The sequence below is a fragment of the Enhydra lutris genome, unplaced genomic scaffold, assembly GCF_002288905.1.
Source record: "Enhydra lutris kenyoni isolate GAN:26980312 unplaced genomic scaffold, ASM228890v2 scaffoldscaffold28, whole genome shotgun sequence".
NCBI classification, from domain to species: Eukaryota; Metazoa; Chordata; class Mammalia; order Carnivora; family Mustelidae; genus Enhydra; species Enhydra lutris.
This window is the reverse complement of record NW_019154112.1, coordinates 6647400-6662344: the sequence shown is the minus strand read 5'-3', so window position 1 is coordinate 6662344 and position 14945 is coordinate 6647400. Positions and strand designations below refer to the sequence as shown.

General features: G+C 47.8%; 1 protein-coding gene across 2 annotated transcripts in view; it reads right to left on the bottom strand.

The window, feature by feature from the left end:
• Positions 1-14945, bottom strand: part of LOC111152378 (patatin like phospholipase domain containing 1) — a 37803-nt gene that overhangs the window by 9920 nt on the left and 12938 nt on the right. The window contains exons 2-4 of one of the 2 annotated variants that reach the window (XM_022510905.1): positions 4318-4550; positions 3075-3140; positions 1636-1845 (exon numbers count right to left, since the gene is read on the bottom strand). In XM_022510905.1, the coding sequence (XP_022366613.1) occupies positions 1636-1845; positions 3075-3140; positions 4318-4550 (509 nt within the window). Of the gene's footprint in view, positions 1-1635; positions 1846-3032; positions 3141-4317; positions 4551-14945 lie in introns of those variants that run through there. The other variant, XM_022510906.1, reaches the window with a different exon arrangement.

The following is a 14945-nucleotide window of genomic DNA, read 5'->3' as shown; positions in this document are numbered from 1 at the left end:
ACGAGGGCCATATGAAGAGCCGAGTTTAAATCCCAGTGCTGTTATTTTTTAGCTGTGCGGCTCTATGGCTATAACCTCTCACGGCCTCAGTTTCTTCACCTGTAAAATGGGAACAATGGTCATATCTATTGCAAAGGATGCTAGAGGGTTACATGAGATATTGCTCACAAAGCTTTTCCATAAAGGGCCAGAGAGTAATATTTGGGGTTTTGAACACCACAGATAGTCTCTGTCTCTTCTTCTCGTTCTTCTTGTTCTTCTTGTTCTTGTCTTCCTCCTCCTTCTCCTCCTCCTTCATCTTCTTCTTCTTCCCTCTTCCTTCTCGTCCTCCTTTTCCTTCTTCCTCTTCTTTTCCCTCTCTTTCTCCTACTTCTACAACCATCTAAAAATGGAGAGCCCATTCTGAGCTCACAGGCTATATAAAAACAAACCACCTTGAGAATGAAAGTCGAGCACTGATGGTGAGCAGAAAGTCAAGTTCGAGAGGCTCTGATGAATACAATGTATTTATTCTGTCTTTCTTGAACTGCCTGTTGGTGGATTGCTTTTATGAGAGTAAATAGTCATACTCTTTACCAATAAATTAGTGTAAGGCAGATGCTGGAATTCCTAACGCAGTTGGAAAACAAAGAGTCAATCACATTAATAAAATATCTTGTGTATCCATTGCCTGACTAAGCATAATAGTGTTTTGATTATGAGTTTTGTAAATAATGATTAGACTGTAAGTCACAAAACTGGCTTAGAGGAGTTATCATTCAAACAATAATTGCTGAGAACCTTCTATAAGCAAAGTCTTTTGTAGACATAGTGAGTGTAGTCAAAGAAATGAGTAAAACTTGGTGCCTACTCCCAGGATCACACTTCGTGCCAAAGAAAGACATGCATTTTGTAAAGACATCGAGACTTAATTTTTTTTTTTTTAAAGATTTATTTATTTATTTATTTGACAGATCACAAGTAGGCAGAGAGGCAGGCAGAGAGAGAGGAGGAAGCAGGCTCCCTGCTGAGCAGAGAGCCCGATGTGGGGCTCGATCTCAGGACCCTGAGACCATGACCTGAGCCGAAAGCAGAGGCTTTAACCCACTGAGCCACCCAGGCGCCCCTAGACTTAATTTTTTTAGAGCAGTTTTGGAAAGGTTATGATCTCGGGGTGCTGGGATTGAGCCCCTCCCGAGTCAGGCTTTCGGCTCAGTGCTCAGTGGGGAGTCTGCTTCTCCCTCTCTCTGTGCCCCTCCCCCTCACTCGGGCTGTCTTTCTATCAAAAGAAATAAAATAAAATATTTTTTAAAAAGTAAAATAAATAAAATTGAAAACAAACCCCAAAACACAAGCCACTGGCTGGATTTGGCCCGTGGGCCATAGTTGCTGAAGCCTACGTTGCACATCAGAGTGGGAAAGTTCCGGTAATGTCCTATCAGCAGTTCTGACATCATCTCCTTTTACAGGGGAGAAAACTGAGGCTGGGAGTACTTAAGGGCCTCATTCAAGGTCACACAGCTAGTTAGCCACAAATCCAGGATGCAGGTTTAGGAGGAAGTCTAAGGAGGCACAGATGGAACTGCATAGATCCCTCTCCCTACAGGCCCTGTCAGCTTCCCCCAGTTCCCCTTCCTTCCAGGCCCCTCATCTCACCAGTAGGTCCGGCGGGAACAGGGCATGGGTCATCCTGGCGATGTTCTCCAGGGAGAACTGGAAGGAGCAGTTGAACATGCGGAAGTCATGGAAGATGGCAGGGCAGTCCCGGGGGCAGATGTCTTGCTGCCCGCTGAAGGTGGAGATGGTAATGGCATCGGTCCAGAAGGAGCAGGGCTGCATGCCCGTGAAGCCCCCGTCGATGTAACGCTATGGGTGGGTCGGACAGAGTCGTAAATGCTAATGGGCTCAGAGAGGTCCTCTTCCCTATTCAGGGAGTCCACCAAGGAAATGGGTCCCTTGGGACAAGCCTGGAGACCAAGGTCCAGGTGGGTGCATGGTGTGTCCACAGTGGCCCCTGAACTCCCAGCCCAGGGCTCTGTCCCTACACTGTCTCCCCTCAGCCATCTCAAAGGTGCTGAGCCCGGGGAGGGAGGGCATTCATACTCTGGATAAAGCAGGAACACATGCTCCCCTATCCCAGCTGCCCCTCCTCAGCCACTCAACTGCTAAAAGCAGGGCGGGGGGAATGGAGCCTGTTTCCATGGTCTTTCCAGAAGGTGAACCCATGGTGGATCTGAGCAGGTTGGGCACTATCCCCTCTTCCAGACCTCTGTGAGTCCAAACTGCCCCCCTCTGTTGAGGTCGGGTATCCTCAGCACTTTCCAGAACACCCCCAACCATGGTCTGGCCACCAGCCACCACATAGCCCTTCCCTCTTGGGGCTTCTGTTGCCTCAGCTGTGAACAAAGGACCACAGATTCTGAGATTCTAACTCTCTGGGGTGCCTGAGAAGCACACGGCTGACATGAGCAGTATGTGCTCCATCTCCTAGAGGATCCAGGATTCAGGAGTCCAGAATCCTGATTTCTGGACTAATTTTCTCATTTTCTTTCTATATAAAATGAGGAAGGGGCATATGTTAGATACACCTACTCAGAGCGCGGTCTGAGGACCAGCAGCCCTAGCCAAAGCTGGTTGGAGATAGGCAGAGTCTCTGGCTCCCCTCTAGGCCTAGGGGATCAGAACTTGCGTTGTTTTACAAGACCTTCCCCCTCCTCAACCGGTGATTCAAGTGCATTAGCCTAGATGACTTTAAAGGTCGCCATCATTCACGGTTCCGGGTACCAATGTCACAGGGTCTGTATTCTATGCTCTCTGTCAAGTACGGGAAAATCCAGCAAGGCTATGGAGTCTTGACTAGCCAGGCTCAGTATTGGCTTGGTGGGCCCAGAGAGAAGCCCAGTGTATGGAAGGAAAGTTCATCTGAAAGCCCCAGAAATCCATCTCTACTGGGAATTCTAAGTAGAAAAACACAAGAATATTACCACCTCTTGGTCTTCCCACTGAATTCTGAGACCACCCCTCTACTCTCCCAGATGTGGGCCACAGGGCACTCCCGGGTCCCTGCTCACCCTCTCCCATACTGAAGAACTCACCACGCCACGGTAAGTTGGGGGGATGAGACCACAGTACACGGGGACAAAGCAGCCACAGTAGAGGGCCTGTAGGGAGAGAACCCGAGGAGAGTGAGGCTCTTGTGGCTGGGAGGGGAGGGCTCACCACCCTCTGGGGCACCACCAACCTGGTCCTTCTTAAATCCAAGGCGGAGGCACTGCCCTGGGGAGCCGAGCCCCAAGTTCAATTCCTGGCCTGGCCCCAAAGAGCTGGGTCCTTGTTAACCTACTTGGTAGTCTGGACCCATGTCCTAGCTGTAAAGAGATAAGGCAGCCTCAGTGACCTCCAGGGTCCCTTCTGGCACCATATCTCCATGAATCCAGTGGAATTCAACAGCCATTAATGTGTGTGTGGCCAGGGCCAGGCTCTGGGACCAAAGGAGAGTGAGATGCACCCACTTGGGAATGCTCGACAGGGGAGAGTAAGGAAGAAGGTGATGGTACACAGGATGACAGGGGCTAGGATAGAGGTGAACGTGGGCATTGAGGCCTCTAAGGAGGAGCACCCAACCCAGGAGAGTGTGGGACAGGCAGGTGTTGAAGGGAAGTTCCCAGGCAGAGTGACTAGTCTTGTCAAGCAGATGAAGTGAGCTGGGAAGGGGGGAAGGGCTTTCCAGGCAGAAGTCACGGCAAGTACAAAGGTCCAGAGGTCTGTTTTGTGTGTGGTTTGCTCTGGTTGGCAGAAGTAAGAGCAGAAGCTGATAGGAGGTAGAAGGGAGAGAAAAGTCTCAAAGAGCTGAGTGCTAAAAAATGCAGAGGGACATGAGGTAAGTTGAGGAGGTGTCCGTGCCTACTGCCCATTCATTCCCCCAGCCCCAGGATCATGGTCATGCTAGCGTGGGGCTGTGAGGCTGCATGGCAATGGTCTTGTATTCGGGAGAGAAGAGGGGAGTGGGGATATGGGAGGGAAAGTCATGCCACTTAACACTTTTGTCCTGAAAGAAAACTGGGCATATCCACAGCACTTGCCAACAATAATAACTCACAACTAAGATTTATATTAATGAGCACAGAATGGTGCACAGAGCACTCTATGTGATAACGCATTTGGTGATAATTCAGTCTTTTTATCAAGAGCCATTGGGAGAGAAGGGACAGAATGAAGGGCTGGTTCCACAAACTGGGATCTACTCCCTGGTCCGCCCCCACACTCCTCCACTACAATACCCGGGCCCTGCCCCCAACCCGGGGGCCTCACTCCTGCACCCTGGGCCTCGCCCCTTGCCTCAATGAGCTCTTCCTTGGATGTATACTCTGAAACCACGACACTCTCTCCATCTGTGAACCGGGTTAGGGACACGTGGAGCTTCCCTGTGGCGGCCTTGTAGGAGTCCTCGGGCAGGACCCTGTACAGAAACTGTCGCATCATCTGCACCATCTTGCAGGATGGCGACAAGGGCCCCAGGAAGGATTTCTTCACTTCTGCGACACCGACGTTGAGGACTCTGAGATACTCATCTATGGAGGAAGCACAGAAGAGAGGGCAGGTCAGCAGCCCCCCACCTTGTCCTACACCTGACAGAGGAAACCCCAAGAATTCTGAAGCAGGGCTGGTCTCAGGGATCCACCTGTCATTCTGCACACATGGAAAGCAAAGCACAGGAGAATTAAATCACTGCTTATCAATGGCAGAACTAGAGCCAGCCAGGGTGCCTGGGTGGCTCAGTGGGTTAAAGCCTCTGCCTTCAGCTCAGGTCATGATCCCAGAGTCCTGGGATCAAGCCCCAGATTGGGCTTTCTGCTCCGCGGGGAGCCTGCTTCCTCCTCTCTCTCTCTCTCTGCCTTCCTCTCTGCCTACTTGTGATCTCTGTCTGATAAATAAATAAAATCTTAAAAAAAAAAAAAAAAACAGAGCCAGCCATCCTGACTGAAGACAAAGGACCACTTGCCTACCCTACACTGTCTTTCCCCAGCTTGCCTGGAAATCTACCACCAGACTACATTCTTTGGGGGCCTCAGAGGGTTTTTTGCCTCGTATGAGATTCCTATTAAAACACTGGTACAACTGAAAGCCCTCACCAAGGGATACCCTGTGACCCTTTGCTTGGGGCCCACCAAATCTGTGGGCAGGGAAAGGGGACTGGCCCTGAGGCAGGTCACCTACAGGGATGGGTGACCTGTGTCTTGAAACCATGGCCTCCATCTAATCTTTAGAGCCCCTGGCACAGTCCTGAGGGAGAGAAGGCCAAGAGGTATGGAGCACAAGCTAAGCCAGGCCAAGCTGCATGTGTCTCCAGGACAGGGAGAAGAAGCTTCTCCCTCTTTCTAAGGGGAGCACAGCAGGGTCACATGAGGGCCTACATGTGCCAGGTAGGGCTTAGAGGGTGGATGTGTTGTTCAGGGGATCACAGAGGAAGGTGTAACCTGTCCCCCAACCAGCACCCAGAATTCCCCTGAGGAAGTTAGGGCTGTAAGTTTGATGAGAATTGCTCTCCTGCCAGATCTCATAGCAATACTATGAGGTAGGCATTTCTAGCCTCATTTCACTGATCAGGAGACTGAGGTTCAGAGAGATAATATAACTTGCCCAAGGTCAACCACCTGGTGAATGAACAAAGTGGGATTTTAACCTAGAATGTGTGACCCCAGAACCCATCTCCTTCCACTACAGTAGGCCACAGGCTTCTAGAGCTGGGCCCGTACCTGTTCCTTGCCTGTTGCTGCTAATTACTACTCTGTGCAAGCCCTCCGGCAAAATTAGAAGCTCTGAAAAGGATTGCTAACTTTTTTAAATGAATATTTAACTGTAGAACATCCTATGCTGAAGAACTCTCTTACAAGTAATGTCATGTAGATGTGGTTATTTGGGAAGTGATGCAGTCATGAGCTCTCTGCCACTGGAGGCAATCAAGCAGAGGTGGGACAAGTACCTCAGTGAAAGAACTTATTGAAGGGATTCCTGCATAAGCGTGAAGATTCTTTACATCATGGAGATTCCAAGGTTCTTACAGGTGCCTGACAATATATCTGGGGAGTCATCACTGTGGGCATTATTTTCCCATTTACAAATAGAGCCGCTGAGGCACAGGAGGTTAAATGATTTGCCCAAAGTCACACACAGCAATTCGGAGACAAGCCAAAGCCAGGGCGGTGCTCCTCTTCTGTGTTTTACAGTTCACAGATGATTCCTCCTTAACCCTGGAGATGGGTAGGATGAAGAGCTTCACCATCATTTTACAGATGAAGAGACCGAAGCAGAGAAAAGCTAAGTGCCTTGCCCGAGGTCAGACAGCCTGACGATGTTTGTTCTGATTCTAAATCCCACCTTCTTTCCCTGCACTTTGGACTGATCCCAGAGTCTGAGAAAGCCTGGGTTGCCATGGTGACCGTCTTTTTTTTTTCCGCCTCCCACACCAACAATCAGAATCACAACGCCTATGTGTAGTAAGGAAGGACCTGAGCAAGACAGCATTTTGGCTTTCACCCTGTTATAGGGGAGGATGCTCCCGGGAGGTGAGAAGGTGTGATTTTAGCAAGGTCAGCTTTACTGTGTCCCAACTTGTACCCACAGTGTTTTCCCTCAAGGGAGACCGATGGCCAACTCATCATCGTTATGTAGTTACGAAGCAACTGCGCATTTGGATACCAAGGGGCTGGGTCACTGAGTTCTCGCCCCACAAGACCAGTGAGGATGGGGAGTCAAACCAGGGTGGGGACACGCCATTTTGGGAATTCTTAATGAGCAGCTTGAGTGGCCTTGCATGGGTTGGTGGCCTTTCCCACAATGCCTCTGAGCCAGGAGCACCTGGTTCAGCTCATCCCTCTGCACCTGTACTCCCCACGGGAGATGCTCAATGGGACAGATGGAAGGAGATTTGTTCCCATTGCACAAGAAATACATGTTCCTTGGGGGGAAAATAACTTTTAAAAATGCAGATATGGGGGCACCTGGGTGGCTCAGTTGGTTAAGCATCTGTCTCTGGCTCAGGTCATGATCTCAGTGTTCTGGGATCAAGCCCCACATCAGGCTTCCTGCTCAGTGGGGAGTCTGCATCTCCCTTTTCCTCTCCCTCTGGCCCTCTCCCCCAGCTTGTGTTCTCTCTTTGTCTCAAATAAATACATAAAATCTTTTTTAAAAATGCAGATATGCAAAAAGAAAAAAATTAAAGTGTCTTGGAATCCCTTCAACCAGAGATCAACATCCCATTTATGTCTTTCTAGACTATATGTTACTTACCTTTAAGAATACTTACATGAAGTCATACTATATATATTATTTTGTAACTTGTTTTTTTAACCTAATAAATCATGTCTTTCCACATCAATAAGTGCCTATTTATAACCCAACTTACAAGCAGCATGGAAAGCTATTGTAAGGTTATCCCATTATTTGCTGAGCAGGTGCCCAGGAGGGGTTGGCTATGTAGTCTGTTTCTTTGCTTTTCTAAACAATGCTGCGGGGAATAATCTTGTGCTAATTTTTTTTTTCTCCCCTATGTCCTTAATAATTGTCCTCAAGATAAATTCTTAGAGGTGGGAATGCTAGGTCAAAGGCATGCATATTTTGTCTTGTACTGCTTGTTTTAATTGTGGCTTTTATATAGCATCCATTTACAGTCCGCTCTTAGCTCATCAGGAGTGGTGATGGGTGACAGGGACAAAGCAGTGGCCAAGACAATAGGAATAGTACAGACATCTCCAGGATATTCCCATTGGAAAAAGTGGTGCTGTCTAGAAATTAGCAGCCGTCTAGCCACGATCATGTAGTCAGAGAGGGAGGGGACAAGAGATTGTCTGACTTCTCCCACTCAGGTGCCCAGCTTCACATTCTCTCCTGCTGCTCCCTGGGGTTGTGGAGCAAAGGCTGCCTTTAACCCTAGCTCTCCGTGCTCCTTTTCAGGTCTCTCCCTGTGCCTCTGTCTTCAGAGTCTCCAACCATCCCTTTCTCTGTCTCTCTTTGTCTCTTCCTTCCTTCTTTCTTTCTTTCTTTTTTTTTTTTTTTCAAGATTATTTATTTATGTGTCTGAGAAAGAAACCACAGAGGGAGAGGAAGAAGCAGACTCTCTGCCAAGCAGAGAGCCTGATGCGGGACTCAAGCCCAGGACCCTGAGATCATGACCTGAGCCAGAGGCAGATGCTTAAATGTGTCTCTTCCTTCTTTCTCTCTCTTTTCCCAGCCAAGGGAGAAGCAACTAATCTTCTGGTTAAACAAGACTCTGTCGGTAGAAAGTCAAGTGTTAAGCATAGCAATTGCTGGGTTCTGGGAGAAGGGATAAATTTAGCTTGCTTCTTTATGCATCTCTGTACTTTCCAGCACCTTCTCCCATTTAAAGGCCTCCTTCCAAGCTGCAGGCTGCCGGGCTCTGAGACACAGTATCCCACACTGACCACAGCAAGATGGGATTTAAAAGCAGCACCACGGGGGACTCTAGGTTGGCTCTCCCACCCCCAACCTACGCTTGCTACATACACTTCTGCTTCCTCCCACCTCCTTTCACACCTTTTATTATCTAAGTGCGCTCTGTCTCCTAAGCCAAGAAGAAGATTCTCTGGGGGAAGATCCTTATGGTCCTCCCCTCTCTAAGTCCTATCACTGTGCTTTGCCTAGGGAAGGCCCTTCAGAAACCTTTGTTATAAGCTGGGAGCTCCTCAAGGGCAAGGACAGACCATACTCACCTTTGCCTACCAAGCCTCCCATGACCCTGGGTGGGTGCCCAGTGTTTGTTCAATAAAACCTGACAGGGAGGAAAAGCAAGTGATGGAGGTGTTCACAGGGAAGAGCTACTCAATGTCATTACCCAGTAAAAGCTTGAAGGCAAGATCATCCCAGATAGATGAATAGATAACCAGGCCAACTGTGTTGGTACTTGTGGCCAATTCATCAAGTTTATGAGCCTATTGTGCCAAGAATTTCAATAGAAAAATAAATAAGATCCAGGACTAGGAGATTTAAAGGGCATTTGGAAGCCACTCCAGGTCTCAGCCACTCAGAGAGTTTTGACTCTTTTCTAGGACCAGACCCATTTCACGGAACAAGCTCAGGCTGTGGAGCCAAGGGACATGATTGAAATCCCAGCTTCGCCACATACCATCCAAGCCATCATCAGCAAGTCAAATTAACTTCTTCTGGTCTCAATTTTACCACCTATAAAATGGGAATAATAATACCTTCAGTGGGTGGTTAGGAGGCAGATTGTTTTTTTTTTAAAAGCACCTGCACGTAGTATGTGCTCGCTATCCGTCAGGTTATGTCAGTAATTTTCCTCATGACCATGGAGAAGTCTTCTTGATGTTTCAGGCTTTTGGCTTTCTCACCTGAACAGGGAACAGTGATTCTTGCCCCATATATTTTTTTTTAAAGATTTTATTTATTTGACAGAGAGAGATCACAAGGAGAGAGAGAGAGAGAGAGGAGGAAGCAGGCTCCCTGCCTAGCAGAGAGCCTGATGTGGGACTCGATCCCAGGACCCTGAGATCATGACCTGAGCTGAAGGCAGAGGCTTAACCCACTGAGCCACCCAGGCAGCCCCTTTGCCCCATATTTTTATTGAGTTGTGCTCAGGCTTACTTTGGGATGCAAAAGAGCACAGCAAATGGACTGTGGAGATGAGCGTGTCCCTCTGTTTCAGACTGCAGTGGGGTGATAGGCTGGCTGTCATGCAGTAAAGGCACTGTTAACGTCCGCACTCCCTCCCTTGTCAACCTGGGGGGCCCTACAGATTTAGTACGGAAAAGGCGCAGGGCTTAGAAATATCACAGAAAAGGAAGAAAGGGGACTAGATATAGGTTTGTCTTATTATCTTATTAATTTGCTTAAAAGTCTAATCTCCCCCACCACCCCCACCCCCCCAACATGGCATCATGAGAGCAAGGATGGTCTCTGTCTTATTTATCCTTTTGTCCGTAGTTCCTAATATGGTGCCTGGAACATGGAAGGCACTTAATCAACGCAAATGCCTGCATGAATAATGAATAAATGAATGGACCTCAGGAATCACTGAGGTCCAGAAAGAGAAGCAGCTTCTTCAAGGCGATCTGCGAATAAAACAGCTTCTCTTCCCCTCCTCCACATGACCTCCTGCTAAATGGAAAAAAAAAAAAAAAAAAAATCCTAGAAAGATGGCCATTTGGCAGCTGACAATTTAAACTGCTGGGGAATCTCCTTCACAGGGTGCCTGGATGGGGTCTGCGGTGGGGGAGAGATGTGCCCTGGAGGATGGGACTACGTGGCCCCAGTCTCCCGCGGACTGGTAGCCTAGCAACAACCTCCGGTTCAGCCAATCACCGCCTAGCGCCCCCCTCCTCTCGCCGCCAGCCCCGCTCCCCGGCAGCGGGAGCGATAAGCGCGGCGCGGGGTGGGGGCCGCTAAGCAGGCGTCGCAGCAGCCCCAGGGGAGACGGCGGCGAGCAGAGCTGCGTTCCCAGGAAAGCCCTGCAATTCTCAGAGTCCCTGCGTGGAGCACCTGGGAGTCTGCTCCTCCTACCTGGTCCCTAATTGCGGGCTGAATTATAGGCTGCATTTCCCTGTGGGTATATCTTGACTGCCCAACTTCACTATAATAATAAAAATTATTATTATCTTAACAACAGTCTTTTACCCAAAGCGGGTTTTCACGCTTACATTCTCAGTTTATCCTTACAGTGACAGTGAGCCCCCGAGGGGTAGTGACCTTCGCTTATTCACCATTTTATTTCCATACCCCACACTGCAGGGGCATTGATTGGAAAACAGTTTGGCTTGAAGCAGCAGTGTTGCCACGGGAAGACCTTCTGGGCCAGCGATTTTTCGGGCATGGAACCTTTGTTCCAAAGAAATCACAAGTGGAAATCCAATACATAAGACAGCTAAAAGCAGAGCTGTTCTAGGTTGAAGCCAAGTGGGGTCTCAGACCCTGTTGGGTTGCCCCCATCCCACCCTAGGAAGGTGGTTGCTGAAAGCACCACCTTGAAACTCCTAAGATTCTAGAAGCCTAGGTCAAAATATGAAACCAGACTAATTCTCTCCTTTTGCAGAGAAGAAATCAAGCCCAGGATGAAGACAAAACTCCATAAACACAGCTGGCTGGCTGGGTGGTTGGACGGACAGAGAAATGAATCAAGGTGGATAGACCCCAGGTCACACAGTCTATGTTAACAGGAACTAGAAGAAAAATGTATGAGAAAACTTGTATTTTTCTATTCTGTTCTGAATGCACATTATAGGCATTAGACAAAGGCAAAAAAAAAACAAATCTACAGAAAAAACAAAAAAAAAAAAAAAAAAAAAAAAAAAAAACCAAGCCAATACTCTTCTATGGGTGATAACAATCTTTCACACAGACCTTTTTCTAACCATAAGAGTTTACTATAGAACTGGCTTTAAAAGTTCAAATCGGTTTATATCAGGTTGCCATGGAAACAACAGTGCCTCCCACTGGTTCCTCACCTTGGTTCCTATCAAGATACCAGTGGGACTCTTTCTAGCACCTGGGGCCTCACCCAGCCCCTGTGTTTCCTCTCCCCCAGAATCAGGACACCATCTCCCCAACTTTCCACTGAAGGATCTGTTGATCACCTTGAGATAAATCAGGCAGAGAGGGAATGTATCTAGAAGGTTCTCTGGAACCTCAGAATGTTCTGAGGGCCATTGCCCCTGCTCTGTTCTCTCTTTTCCTTTGGTTAGCCCAGAAGTCTCTTCAGGATTCTGCTCCAAGGTAGAAACCAACATTGTCCCGTTTCTAGGCTCTGGCCTGCCCTACCCGCCAGACTCTCCCTTCACTACTGAGGGGACCCCAGAATAATAATGCGATAGCTGTGAACTAGTCACTCTCTAGTCTTAAAAGCTGTTTCTGTTTTGTTTTATTTTGTGTGGGGGTAGCGGGGAGGGTGGTCAAGAGACCTCCAAGCGAGTCTCTGCTCTACAGACTGAAGGCCATCTCTGAATATCTCCTCATTTGAGATATGCTCAAGTTAGGGTGCCACCACAGAGGAACACCCATGCTTCCATCTTCCAACAGCATGATAATGAAAGTTTGTTTCTGCTGACTGGGGACACTCACTGCCCCAGCTGTCTGAGACTTCGAATGGTCGGGTCTGTTACCAATATCTCTCTCCACCTACATCACAGGAGTCCTGAAGCTCTAGAAACCACAGTGTTCTAGTCCTCTCTGCTGCTTACTGGACTTACCACGTTTGCTACCACCTCCTGGTTTCTCCCTGGTGCTGGCTCTGTGCCAGGCTCAGGGGCCTCACTGTCTCATTTCATCTTCAAGATGCTCCCTTGAGGGTTATCTCTTCGTAGATGAGGAAACAGAGGCTCACCAGTAACTCACCCAAGGTCACACAGCTGGAAAACAGCAGAGCTAGGCCTCCACATCCTGAGGGCCCCAAAGCTGGTGTTCTTTCCACCACAGCTGGCTGCCTCCACTGGGGACATGCCCTCTGTCTCTCAGAGCCTGTTTCCCACTGTGAGGCAAAGGGGTGGTTCCATGAAGGCTCTTGGGATCTGCCTTTTCAGGGCTTAGTTTAGGCAGACCTCCTAAGGGCTCAGATGTCCCTGGGAGACAGGAAGACTCTCTTTAGAGCAACAGAACCCAAATCATGTCTTCAAACACTTGCTCTTCTATCCCTACACCCAGAGCCCCTCCTCAGGACAGTCTGTCTCATCTCTCTTGGGTAAACACAAGTACACAATCCTGCTTATTACCCTTCTACACACATCTCTCTTTTTCTTTCTTTCCTTTCTTCCTTCCTTCCTTCCTCCCCTTCCCTTCCCTCTCCTTTCCTTCCCTCCCTCTCTCCCTCTCTCCCTTCCTTCTTTCCTTCCTTCCTTCTTTCCTTCTTTCAAACCATGCAGACCTCACCCTTAAGCCAGCTTAAGATCTGGGCCTCCTCCTTGAAGCCCTCCTTGTTCACTCCCACTGTTCCCCCTCTTTTTCCCATTACTTTCCACCATTTATCTCAGGCTGCCTTGAGTAGCCTGTCTTGTTTCTCTGGCTAGCTGCATCCCTTGAGGACAGGGCCTGCATAAGAAGACCCTTCTCCCCCATGATAGCCTAGCCCAGTGTTGAACGATTAGTAGGTATTCAGGAATGAATAAATAAACTATTTAATATCTCACAAACAGGGACTATATGTTTGGTTCCCAATTACGGCCCCTGCACTTAATTCAGTACCCAGCACACTATAGTAAATGAAGGTATGCTGAATAAATTAATAATGAATATTTAACAAAATTTAATGACTGGACTGGAGAGGGACATCAAAGAGTGTCTTTTCTACTGGGTTGTTAGGAATCTTTCCAACTGGTGGTCAGAAAGGCAAAACCTTCAGTGACTCAGCCAGACCTGGAATTGTGAGAAAGCAAACCACAGAACAGTCTTCTCTGTCAAGCCCAGTCCAGACTCCTGTCAAGGCTCTGAGCTGGAGCTAAGGAGGAGAATTTTCCTTAAGCGGTGGTTTTATGAGGACAGAGTTGGAGCAATGGGTCAACTCCTGGCTCAAAGGAGGTTTGGAGGTTTATCGTTTGTTTGCCTGTTTGCCCTATAGAATCAGAAATGGAGCTCACCAATCTTTGCTGAATTTACTCCCAAAGTGAAGCAAGAAAGACAATACTATCTTAGTATTGAGTGAGCGGCTTTAGAAATGAGCCACCAAATGCAGGGAGGGATCCTGGACTAGATCCTGGGACAGAAAAAGGATGTTAGTAGAAAAACTGGTGAAATACATCATGAATAGTAATGTGCAAGTGTTGATTTCTTAGTGTTGACAAGTGTACCATAGTTATAAAGATGCTCACATTAGGAGGGAGCTGGCTGAAGGACATGCCAAACTATCTGTATGATCTCAGCAATCTTTCTGTAAATCCAACAATACTCCAGAATTACACATTTATTATAACTGAAGTAAAAACAACAAAACAAAACAATAAACACAGATGACCACAGCTGTCAGACACACAGAGCCTGCCACTCAGGAGGGGCTCAGTTAATGCCTGCTGATGTTGGGGGAAACGGATTGCAGGAAGGGCCCCACATGAGTTGTTTTCTAAATTGTTCTAACAATTTGTTTGTACGTGCAACCAACACATTCAGAGTCTGACCAGATTTGCCATTCAATTCTCTTCAACTTAAGAGTTTGAGAGGATTGTTTGGGGAAAATGAACCTTTATCCACTTGGCTGGAGAGGTTAAACATGTAAAGCACATGTTTACTTTGAGCGACTTAAAAGATGCCAATCTCAACATGGTCATTACAACCAACCATTGCTGTGTAGTGATGTGATTTCTATGGCATTTTATAAAAAAGTCCCTTTTGCATTTATTATGTCATTGGATCTCAGTTTCTTAAGCAATGTGCAAATAATTGCTTGGCCACAGAGTTTGGCAGGAAAGCAGTCGAGTTGCTTGCAAAGCAACATCTAAACTCGTTGATTTAAGAGGATGGAGGAGGTGGAAATTAAGAGAGCTCAGTCTTGGCTCTGCTGTATAAACCCTGGCAAGTTATCTAATCTCTCTAAATACCTGTTTCCTCCTTTCTAAAATGGGTATAAATATAGTGTCTGCCTCGTGGGGTTGTGAGAGAATTAGAGTAAATGATTCGTGCAAGGCGTTGAGCACAGTACCTGGCACATTCTAGGTGCTTGATAAATGGCTGTTAATAGCATGACATCAAGACATGAATCAGAGCAGAGTGACTTTTTACAGGAACTATTGCCATCTCAGGCAGATAAGTAACTGGGAATGATATCCGATGAAGGCATTTTAATTCTGAAAGCGCACCCAGCAGCCAGGACCGAACTCCAGGTTCCGTCTGGGATGAGCGCACACGTATGCGCATGCGTGCGAGCACGTAGGCACGCGGGGACACATATACACCGCACGCACGAAGAGGGAAAAAATGGAGGTTCTCATTCCTGTCTTTAAAGAAGTTTGGAG